General features: G+C 35.8%; 1 protein-coding gene across 24 annotated transcripts in view; it reads right to left on the bottom strand.

The window, feature by feature from the left end:
* The window catches only part of Rbfox2 (RNA binding fox-1 homolog 2), a 202,069-nt gene that overhangs the window by 177,616 nt on the left and 11,685 nt on the right, over window positions 1-12,768 (bottom strand). For all 24 annotated transcript variants that reach the window (XR_007347281.1, XR_007347282.1, XR_007347283.1 and 21 more), the window contains exon 2: window positions 4,954-5,004. Coding sequence is in view for 19 of the 24 variants with exons in the window: in XM_048802137.1 (XP_048658094.1) it covers window positions 4,954-5,004 (51 nt within the window). In the remaining 5 variants the exon portion in view is untranslated. The remainder of the gene's footprint in view (window positions 1-4,953; window positions 5,005-12,768) is intronic.

Genomic DNA, 12,768 nt, shown 5'->3' with positions numbered 1-12,768 from the left:
CAAATATTAACATTTCTTCTCATATAGTTTGTTAGACAAGGTAAGGTACCATAATTTTAAGTTTCTAGAAAAAAGATGACATGGAAGGTACTGGAGCATTAATTTTGACACTTAGTTTGAAGATATCTTGCTATTGAACATCTTTTAATCTGAAGAAAGCAAATTACAGTGTCTCTAATTTGTATTTATCTGATCTAATCCTCCTCCCCACCCATTCCCCCAAATTGAATTGATTTCTAAAATAAAATTCAACCAAGTATTGGCTACTGAGACACAAAGTTGCTGACAATAAAAATCACCCCACAGGTGATTATAGTGGAAGCACTTTTAATCAACTAACTTATTAAATAAACTAAAATTCTCCATTTCCCAGGTCAAATATGCTGAGTGAGGCCTCTGGCATTCTTATTGCTAGAACTAGTTCCTAATTCTATCATATCTAACCTAAGCTTTCTTATCCCAGTAGCTGAGAAGTGAGAATCACTTGTTTATCACCAACCTGTTTACACAATTTGTAAGTTTTTATAATTATACAATTAAATATTATATAATCCATAAAATAGACAAGTTTCCTTGGAAAAAACTCAGATTTGAATGCTTTATGAACACTTAATAAGACACTAAAAATTTTTGCTCAGTCAAATTAAATTGTCTACATTTAATTTAAACATATACATAAATATAAATATAAATTGTATATAGTAGTGCACACTTGTAATTCCAGCGACTCAGGAGGCTGAAGCAGGAGGATCCCATGTTCAAAGTCAGCCTCAGCAACTCGGCCCTAAGCAACTTAGTGAGACCCTGTCTCAAAAATATAAAAAGGGCTGGGGATGTAGCTCATTCAAAGTGGCCCTGGGTTCAATTCCCAGTACAAGCAACAGCAGCAACAGGGGGAGGAGGAAGAGGAAAAGAAGAAGAAGGGAGGGGCTGAGCAGTGGTGAGCGCTTGCCTAGCATGTGTGAGGCATTGGATTTGATTCTCAGCACCGCATGTAAATAAATAAATAAAAGGGCCAGACAACTAAAACAAAATATTTTAAAAAGAAGAAGGGGCATATATAAAACATACAGTTTCACCCAGATTGCTTTGAATGACATTTTTTAAAACTGAACCAGCAAACAACAACAACAAAAAAAAACACAACAGAATTCATAGATGATACTCTGTAAAGATATGATATGCCAAAAATAAGATTTTTTAATCTAATAGAATTTCAATAGATTTATATGCATATAAAAGGTGTTGACCTCCTATCAAATTATTAGAGTAAACATAGTTGCTCAAATTAAAATAAAATGCTCTTAAGTTAAAATAAAAGTTTTAAATTATTTTCCCACTTCAACCAATTGTTTAGATTAATCCTTGGTGACCTACCACTCTTGATCACACCATCAAAGAGAACACTGACCATTGTGTCTTTAATTACAGCTATGGTTGACTATCATTTCATACATCCCAGTTGGCCTTGGACTGTTTCAACATAACTACTAGGGCCAATTTTTTATTCTCAAAAGTGCCCCAACTTGAATGATAAGTGCATATGGTCACCTTAATAATAAAAGATATAAAGTTATAGTACCAAGAGGTGACAAGGGGCCAGCGTTAGGACCCCCACTGTTTTCTAAAAGCCCATTCTAAATAAATAAGCTTGTTCTGCAGAACTAAACCCTCTTCTAATCAGATTGCTATCTCTTACCTTTTCTATATAAAAACTCCTAAGCTAATACACACAAATATTCTTCCATTTAAAAAATAATTCCAACCCACAAAATATTCTAGCCTTAATCAACACTTGAGAAGACGCATAAGCACATGCACATAAGTCACACACACACACACACATACACACACACACACACACACAGCTAGGCAGCTAAGCACACAGTATCATCAACTTAAAAATCCTGCATGGCTTTAAACATTTACAGCTTTTCAGAGCTGGTTTTTATTTCTATAAAACTGGAAGAAAGTGTGTCTCCTCCACTTCCACAGACAGCGCACATCAGCCAGCACAGAAGCATATGGAGTGCTTTGTAAAAGTGGCGAATGGCCAGCCCAGAAAGCTTGTTAACTTCTCAGGAAAGAAGGTTGAGGTGACCTCGAACAAAAAAGCAAAACCTCTACAAGGTGGAAGATGGGACTTTTCTTCCTTTTCTTCACAGGTTTTTAATTCAAATGTGTTACTAAGGGCTTTTGTAACATACAAGTTACTACAACAGTGAGATGCTGGTCCACTTAGTGCTAGTGAATTTAACACGCAGTGATTTTTAGCCAGCAGTTGCTGACTCCCAGAAGTAAAATAATGTGAGTAAGTGAACACATTCTCAAATGACCATACTTCCCCTGGGTGAGTCAAAGGCCTCAAACAGAAGGTAAGTTTAAGCCCCTTTTCAGGTACTAACTTAAACAGTTTTGAAAAGTCACCTTACCTCTGTGTGACTCAATTCCCTTGTCCTTCCAAAGGGAACACTGCCTTGTCTATTTCAAAAGGTAACTAGAAGGATGACATGAGAAAATACTGACCAAAGTGTTTTGCAAAAATTAAAAGATTGTAATTTTTATCTTTTAAAATCACCATCAAATGCTGATTTTAAAAAGTAAAATCTTGTCTGAAAATGGTTCTTATCTATTTAGAATGGAATAGCAAAAGAATAAGGAAAGCAAATATAGTCACAATTAAAATTCACCTACATCCCATTCCCTGGCTCCTAGATTTGCTGAGCCAAAACCACACTGGGGAGATGTAAAGATCACAAGTTCAGTTCCTGCCTAGCTCAGGCTGTTCAGTGACCAGTGTTTCACACTGATAAATGCCTCCCAAATCTCAAAGCACAAAATGAGAGTTCACAAGGTTAAGCACATTAATTAGCAGTACTCATTTGGATTCTGTATTCATCAAATACAACAAGCAGCTATTCAATATTTGCCTATTTGCACTACCCTAAGATCTCCAATTCAAAGATTCAGGCGGAGTACAAAATAGAGCCCAAGAAAATAAACTTGTCACCATCAGAATGTGTCTCAAAGTAAATCAGCAGCTTTAAACTATGGCAAAGGGTCTGCACAGGCCTACAGCAGTCAGAGAATGAGTAATGAATGTGCAGGTTACAGGAGGAGGTCCCTGCCACAAAAGGAAAGAAAAATAAAGTGGTTCCAAGCAAAAAGACTATGTTTTGTATTTTAACAAATTCCTATTAACTGCCTCCCTCAGCTCCTCATTGATCTCTAATTCCCACAGGAAGAACAGAGCCTTAGTATCCTTTCTGATCCTTTTAAAGTCAGTTTAAGTCTATTTCTACACTTTACATCAGTTTGCTTTACCTCCTTATTCCAAGATAAGCAAAATTATATGAACAATGAAATATTTGCATTGATGTAAAGCTAGATTAAGAGGCTGACCATGATCTTGTATATTACACGTCCTAAGTGAAAAGCACAGGATGAAACAGAAAATATCACTCCTTCAAAGTAGCCCCTAGGACTGCGGTTCTCAGCCTCTGCTGCATAGCATAATTGCCTGTAGGGGTTTCTAAATATTTGAAGGCTAAGCCCAATCTTAGGCTTACTCAGTCAGACTCTCTGGAGAGTGAATCTCCAGGAATCAATCTTTCTGATGTATGCCAGGATACAAAACTACTATCTAAGGGCATAAGTTTCACAGCTTAGAGAAGCTCTGGAACAGACCCAAAGCAAAAAGAAAAATAAACAAGCAAAACGTCTATATTGTCTTTGACGTTGGAGTAAATGACCATATCTTTCTCCTAAAGCTTTCATCTTCAATCTCAGCAGTGATGATCCCATTGGGAGATGAACAACAAGATGAACAATATTTTCTCTTCCCCTTCTTCATAGCTTTCTTGGGGTAAGTTTAATGCCAACCTAGGCACTAAAAATGCAAGAACTGGGTAAATATTCTCAAATATGAAAAGCCTCCAAATAGGTGACTGTTGATTATCCTAGTTTTTAAGATTAGCTTCAGAAACTCGAGATTCAATAAACTTCTGGAAAGAGGAACTGTGTTAATTTTTTGTTTAGCACTATATTGACTCATGTTCCTTTGGACAAGCCTAACAATGGTGGCTTTTTTGGACAACCCTATGAGGAAACATGGATAGGCATTCAAAGATATTTCTAAGAGCTATCCTTTCAGATCTGAAGAAGGGCAATATCCCAAACAACAAGGAGATAAATCTCATTCAGAGACTAGTTGACTTAAGTTGCACCATTTCTCCAAGGGGCAGCCTTATTTGTTCCTCTGTCTTAACTCTGTTTCAGCCTCATCTGCTCAACATCTTCAACTAGCAAGAAGAGTTGGAAGACATTTTACACACTTGCCCCAGAGAAGGTAACTCTGCCCAGCTTTTTCCATTTTTCCCCATCTAACAAAGAAGGGCAGTAGAAAGTTCACTCTCTGAAGGCTTTCTGATTAAAACCATAAGGCTGAAAAATTCCCCCAGAGGAAGAGAATGGAATTTTTTTGTTGCAGATTATTACAAAGACTCAAAAAATCTATGCAGGCAGAGGCTAAATGACAGAAAATAAAAAGACAAGTTCAGCATTTAGAATTATGAGGAATTAAGAAGACCAGGTTAAAAATTATTATACAGCCCAGAGAAGAAAAAACAAAAGCAATCATTACTGCACTTGAGTGATTGTTTTCCCTTAACATCTGTAATTTTAATAACATGATTGTAATACTTTTAGAATTGAGAAATATGTACTTTTTATTTAATTGAACCCATGGCCTTGTGTATGCGAGGCAAGCACTTTACCCAACTGAGCTCTATCCCCAGCCCCCGAGAAATATATTTTATATCCCTAAAAGCAAATCTATTGCTGAAACAAGCTCTGTTACCTTCCAAAGTAAGTAATTTCAGGAATGGCTATCATAACATCTTTTGATAAAATATATATACACCCCCATCTGAGTTATAAACAATGGAAACCAACCTGGCTGTCCCGCGCTGGGAATCCATGATAACCTGGGGTTAGAGGCTCGTTCTACAAGAAAGAAAAGGAAAAAAAAAATCAAACTATAAGAGCAAAGAAAATGTTTAGAATAATCAAATTCACCCAAGTTTATCAATATATACGCCTTTCTCAGTTTCTTAAATGTTCCATTGATGTATTCATTCCATCCTACCTAACTACATCTATCCATCCCAGTTGAGCGTCTACAATGGCACAAACAAAAACAGAAAAAAAGTATCTGCGCAGGAATACTATTCATGTACACTATTTCCCTTCTTGTGCAGCTAAATCTGTTTCCTTCTCTGTCTATCTCCAGCAGGTGCAACTGAAATGTGGGACAGAACAATTTCAAACTTGATATCGTGGGACTTTAGGAACCCATCCCCTAGTCACTGAATATCAGTAGCATTCCCACACACTAGAAAAACAGAAAACTTCCACAAAAATTCCATGTGTCCCTTGGTCAGAAAAGGGATGAGCAGCACCCTATTGAGAATTGCCTCTTGACCTGCAAAATGTTAGCTCCGCCTCGACATCAACCTGGTTTTCCTCAGTTCTTTTAAATCAAAATGAAATTCTACTCAAAAGACTTCTCCTACCAACTGTACCATCTTCTGGACTCAAGTGATTCTAACATGTGTGTATGTCAATATTTACTTAGATTATTTGTGCAGGTTACTTTATGATGCTAATCTTATTTTTTAAAGGTATATTAAGTGTCTGTCTCATCTTTACATTAAACCACTAAATCAAGATCCTTGAATGTAAGGATGCTAGTCAATAAAAGCTATGCAAACACTAATTTAGTCTAAAGTCACACAGAATGAGCACTAATTTATGGCTTACTTGACCCATTTGATCATTCCATCAATATATACTGAATACTAAGATTTTCTAAGCATTGTTAGAGGAATGAAGGAATAAGAAAGAGGAATGAAACACAGCCTTTACCTTCAAGGGAGCTATTAAATGGGAAGAAACAGATGTACACATGCTGGTGCTTTTGTCATTGCTAAAGTGCTCAACGCACCTTCTCAAAGTCATTCATCTCTGCTCCCATCATTTGTATTTTCAATCCTAGCAGAACAACTATTATAGAGGAATATGTGCTGATAGGATTTTCAAATATGCCAAGATAATAACCTTCCACCTAATGGTGGATACATCAAGATAGAATTATCTTCATTTCTTTGACCGTTGAAAGTCCACACTCCCTTGAAAAACTAGAGTGCCGAGAGTCAATTTAAACTCACTACAGAGCCCCTGTGTTTTGTTCATCATGGTTTCCCAAAAATCTAGTGCAATGTCGAATACATAATAGACACCAAAAGAATGTATAAGTAAATAGATAGAGTTACATAACCAGAAATGACTTTTAGTCACTGATTCAATCAAAGGAAATCCAAGTCCTATTTTGGGTACTTTAGTATTTATAAATTAGTAAAGATTCCTTCAGCCACTGAAGCTAACTGCCTTAAAAAAAAATTATGAGTACCTAAACAATCCTGAGCAAGAAAAAAAAATGTTGTAGGACTCTTAAGTTTCTGATTTTTGCTTACTAAAAAGCTTCAACACTCAAAAGAGTATGAGCTGGGCTCGGTGGCCCATGCCTGCAATCCCAGGCTGAGGCAAAAGGATCACAAGTTCAAGACTAGCCTGGACAATTTAGTGAGAACCTGTCTCAAAAAATTAAAAAGGGCTAAGGATGTAGCTCAGAAATAGAGCACCTGGCTAGCATGTGGGAAGAACTGGTTCAATCCCCAGCTCCACTTAAAAAAAAAAAGACAGTGTGAGGGGGCTGTGGTTGTAGCTCAGTGGTAGAGCACTTGTGAGGTCCTAGATTCAATCCTCAGCACCACATAAAGATAAATAAATAAAATAAAGGTATTATATCCATCTACAACTATAAAAAATATTTTTAAAAAACAAAGACAGTGTGATACTGACATAAGGACAGACAAAGAAACTAATGGAACACAATTCAAAGTCCAGAAAAAAAAACTTTATCGTTATGATCAACTAATTTTTCAAAATGGTGCCAAGAAGTCAATAGAGTGGTCTTTTCAACAAATGGTGCTGGGACAACTGGATATTCACATGTGAAAAAATCAAGTTGGAATCCTACCCCATAACATGTACAGAATTAACTCAAAGTATATCATACCCAGAACTATAAAACTCTTAAACCATAAGCCTTGGTTGGGTTAGGCAACAATCTCTTCAATATGACACCAAAAGCACAAGTGACAAAGGAAAAGGGACAAATTAGGTGTCATTAAAATTTAAAACTTCTGTGCATCAAAGGATACCATTAAGTGAAAAGACAACTCACAGAATGGGAGAAAATATTTCCAAATTATATGTTTGATAAGGGATGTATATCCAGAATATATAAAGAACTCTTGCAACTCAACAATAAAAAGTAAAATAATTCAATTTAAAAATGAGAAAAGAGGGCTGGGAAAGTAGCTCACTGGAGAGTAACTTGCCTAGCATGTGCCAGGCCCTGGGTTCAATCCCTAGTACCATACAGAGAGAGACAGACAGAGACAGAGAGTTAGAGAGAGACAGAGAGACTGAGAGAGAGAGAGAAAGAGAGAGAGAACCTAAATAGGTAGTTCTCCAAAATATATAAGCAAATGGCCAGTAAGCACTGTAAACAAAAAGATGCTAAACACCATCAGGCATTATGCAAATCAAAACCATATTGAGATCACTCACACACACAGATACATGCACACAATTACAATCAAAAAGTCTAACAATAACAAGCCCTGGTGAGGATATAGAAAAATCAAAATTCCCATATATTCCTGGCTGGAAATGTAAAATGGTACAGCTGCTTTGGAAACAGTTGGGTAGTCCCTCAAAAATGTCAAACAGAGTTACTATGAGACCCAGCAATTCCACACTAATGTATATAACCAAGAAAAACAAAAGCATATGTCCATACAAACCTTGTGCATGGATGTCCATAGCAGCATTGTTTTATAATAATCAAAAAGCAGAAACAATCCAAATGTCTACCAATTGATGAATGGATAAGCAAAATATAGTACATCCATAACTGAATACTATTCATCAATTAAAAAGGAATGAAATACTAACACAACATGGATGAACCCTGAAAACATCATCCTAAGTGAAAAAGGCCAGACATAAAAAGACCACAAATTAAATAATGATATTTATAGGAAATGTACAACTACGCAAATTCATAGAGACAGAAAACAGATTAGTGGATCCAGAGATCAGGGGGTAGAAATGAGCATGGCTGCTAACAATAGGTAGTGGGGTTTTTGGGGAGGATGATAGAAATATTCTGTAATTGAATAGTGGTGATATATATGCAACTTGGATTACACTAAAAACTTCAAAATACTTCTAAGAGGTGAGATTAGAGATCTCTGAATTAATTCTCATTAAATCTGCTGTTTAAAAATAACAATAATAGGTAGGCCATTTTGGTTGCTTTCACACTGGGGAAGCAAGGGGAGTGGGATTACTGGGGATTTAACCCAGGGGTGCTTTACCACTGAGCTTTATCACTCAGCCCTTTTTATTTTTTATTTTGAGACAAGGTCTCTGCTCAGTTACCCAGGCTAGCCTCAAACTTAAAATCCTCTTGCCTCACCCTCCCAAGTTTCTGGGATTACAAGTGTGCACCACCACACCCAGATTCACACTGGAGGTACATACAGCTTAGAATATAATAAAAGAACAAGGCCCCCAAAATCAACAAGTAAATTTACTTCAATACCATTCCCCACCAATACTAATGACAGAGATGATGATGACCAGCATATATTGAACAACTAAGCCGTGTGGTTCCAGAAGGAAGGGAAGGGGAAGAGAAAGTAGTGAAGAGTTGGAGATAACATAGAGGTACAAAAGAATGTGTTTCCTACCATTAGGAAGTCAGAGAAGGTAAGCAAGTGACTCAATAACACAGATATTAAACAGGAAAAACAAACTGCCACCCTGTTCTGCTGGCCCCCAGAGCCCTATCCTTTCTATTTCGCCAAGTTTCTTCTTAATAACCATTCTATATTATTCCTTTACAGTAATTATTTCAAGATTCTTTTAGAAAGGGATTTTATAATTAAGAAAGTAATTGAAAACTCAAAAAACTTATTATTCATTACTTCCAGAGAACATCTAACATAGAAACAATATTCTACAATATCCTAGGGTTCAATGCAGAAAACTATAAAAAAAAAAAAAATCACTTTCCTACAGGCCAATATTGTCAAAAACTTTAATGGAAAGATGGATGTAACAGGTTGCACAAAGATGTGTCACAGGAAATGGATTTACTCTTCCCCCTGTCTTGTTAAGGCATTGTGTTCTGTATTTCTGTCTCTCAGGTAAGACTACTGGTAACTCTCTGGGCCTCAGAAACTCCCTGTACCTCTCACTGGCCTGTAACTTTAAGAAAATGGCTCATTTTCCTTTTAAATTTTACCACATAAATACCTGTCTCTCACAAATACATTAATTTTCAAATAGTTCAGAATTTTACAGACATGGGTCTTATTGTATATATTCTCTAGTAATTTGGGGTTTTTTCCTCTTTTTGCTCAACACTCATCTTCATGAGACTCATCTTCATGAATAAATACCATTATACCCCACTAATTTTGACTACTGTTTAGTATTTTCTTATAAAATATGTCAATTTATTCCTGTACTATTTTCCTATTAATGAATAATTAAATTCTTCCCACTTATATTGGCCATGCTGCCTGTGTTCATTCTTTTAGATTTGAGATACATTTCCACTCATGAGATCTTCAAAAACCAAAATGAAAATATCTCAAACTGGCAAGAAAGTACATAAATGGTACCTTCATATCTAATAGGAATGCAAGTATTTGGGGATCACCAGTTTGAAATGCAGTTTGGCAAAAATATTGAGTGCAATATACTTTCTCACAATTTCACATTTATCTACTCTAGAGAATCATTTGCACATGTTCAAAGAAGCATGTGCAAAGATTTTCATTTCAATACAGTGAAAAATAGAAAGAACTTCAATTTCCATTAATAAGGAAACAGTTATCAATTATTAAATAGTTTCAATATCCCATGTATATGTTTTAAAAAGAAAAATACCTTTGATCTCATATTAATGACAGCAAAAAAGTGTTATTTTTCAAAATCACAATACAAAAATCATTATTTTTACATGCATATAAAAAAGTAAAGAAATGCATAAGAAATATCTAGAAGGATATACAACAAACCTCTAACACTGGTTACATCTAGCAAAAACAATAGGATCTAAAAATAAGAGAGAGATAAGTAAAATGAAGTGGAGAAAGAACCAAGGGGGAGAGGAGAAGGAAGGGAAAAGGGAAAAACTGGGGAATGAAGTTGACCAAATTAAGCCATATGCACGTATAAATATATCACAATGCATTCCAATTTTATATATAACTGTAATGCACCAATTAAAAATAAATGGGGGCTGGGGTTGTAGCTCAGTGGTGGAATGCTTGCTAGCACATGTAAGGGACTGGGTTACATATAAATAAAATAAAGGTATTGTGTCCATCTACAACTAAAAATATTTTTAAATAAATAAATAAATGGAAGACCAACAGAGGAGGAGATCAAGGGGAGAAAGGAGGGAAGGGAAGGGAAAAAGGATGTGCTGGGGACTGAGATGAAGAAAACTGTTACATGCACCTATGAATACATCAAAATGAACCCACTAATTTAAATGATTATAATGCATTAAAAATAAAATTTTTAAAAGTACAGGATTTGTGGAAGGTCTGAATTGTTTAAATTTTACAAAATATAAAATACATGATGTATAACTTTGCATATTACTAATATTAGCAAATTGCCAATATTTCCAAGTGCCAATATTTCCAATTTACCAAGTGTCTTATAACTTTCAAAACCAAATTTATATAATCTCATTTAGTCTTCACAATGCTTCACAATGCTTGAAACAAGTTTTATCAATCTCATTTTACAGACAACAAATTTCCAAGAGTTTAAATGATTTGCTCAAAGCCAAATCCTTAGTGGCTGAGCTGCCTTCAGACTTAGGTCTTAATTCTATACCCAATACCTCTACCACTTGTAACAACCAGTAAAAAAAATAATAACAACATTTCTCAGGCCCAGGCTCAGCTGTTTATGATGGTCCAAAAGATCTACAGGTCTAGAAAAACTAACAACTAACACTGAAAACAAAGATGGAATTATAAAGAAAGCTAAGAGATGGGATAGAGAATCATGTGTGTTAAACTCCAAAGAGGAAAGAGCTTAGTAGCTATGTACCTATAAGCAAGCAATATTGGCTTTACTAAGACTGAAAGGCTTAGAAACTAATTCTGCCTGAACACAGAAGCCGCTCAAAAAAATTTTTTTAATAAATAAAATAAAATAAAGAAATTGGCTCAACACAGTGGCACATACCTGTAATTCCAGCTACTCAGGCAACTGAGGAAGGAGGATCACAACTAGCAAAGGCTGGGGATGTAGCTCAGTGATAGCAAGCACAAGGTCCTGGGTTTGATGGAAGGAGAGAAAGAGAGAGAGAACCTAAATAGGTAGTTCTCCAAAATATATAAGCAAATGGCCAGTAAGCACTGTAAACAAAAAGATGCTAAACACCATCAGGCATTATGCAAANTGTAGCTCAGTGAGTAGCAGCAGAGTCGTGTGTTGATGGAAGAGAAAGAGGGAGGGAGGGAGGGAAAGAGGAAGGGAGGGAGGATGAATCAATCGACCATTGCTATCCTTAGTAGCTACTCAGCAACGAAACCTGTTTAGAAGCTTCTGTTTAGTGGATATGCAAAAGCAAAACCCAAGGATCCCTAAGTAACTGTCAAATATAGCAACTGCAGTGGATTACACATGTGCAAGTGGATGCCAAGAGAAGTGACACAAGAAAACCACCTGACTTTAATGTTCTTCACTGACTCCTCTGAAGCTCCATATATAAGCATGGAGGTTTGAAAACTTCATTTAAGCAGAAGAACACTTGATTCAATCAGAAAGAGTGGGCTGTGTTGTTTTGCTTTATGCCAAGCAAAGTGCCAGCACCCTTGCCATTAAGGAGCTTATTCTTAATAATTACAAGATAAGCCTATTTTCTAAATGTTTTCTGAAAAATACCTCATTATTTCTGAATGATTAACTAATATATTTGCAAGAAATACTGGTAAAATTACCCAGAATACTGCACATAGGAGGAAGAAAAAGGTACCATTTTTCTTAAGCACTTTTAAAATACAATTAAGAGGGTGCTAAGAGGACTTAACCCCAAAGATCAAAACACAACACAATTATAGTTGATATGATATGCTAGCCATAAATCCCAAGCAGAGATCAATAAAATACTAACTGAAATGAAGCACCACGAAAAATTCCACCTTACCAATCTTTACCTGCTTAACAGATCACATGCTGAGCATCAGAGATTTATTACACTAGTATTTCTTACTAGCCAGTATCACTGATGAAGGTTAAACAAGAGCAGAGTATAGAAAGCTGGAAATGCACAACAAAGTTAAACTAAGCAATTAAAAAACACAAATCCAAAAAGCTATCTGTTGCTTTTCATTTGTGTAGATAAAATCAACCTGGTTTCACGAAATGGAAGGGGAAGTAGAATACTAAAAATAGAAAAAATTAAATTCATGCCATTCTACAATTTTAGGAGAGGAACATCAAAGGAAGCAAGGAAAGGTAAGAAATGATGCTGTCCTCTATAAACTCAACTGAGCAAAGGAGAAGCTCAGATTTTTCAGTGACTTACTGCCTGGTTAAATT

The sequence above is a fragment of the Marmota marmota genome, unplaced genomic scaffold (assembly GCF_001458135.2).
Source record: "Marmota marmota marmota unplaced genomic scaffold, marMar, whole genome shotgun sequence".
Classification (NCBI taxonomy): Eukaryota; Metazoa; Chordata; class Mammalia; order Rodentia; family Sciuridae; genus Marmota; species Marmota marmota.
Note: the sequence above shows the minus strand (reverse complement) of the source record. Positions and strands in the feature narration are given on the sequence as shown.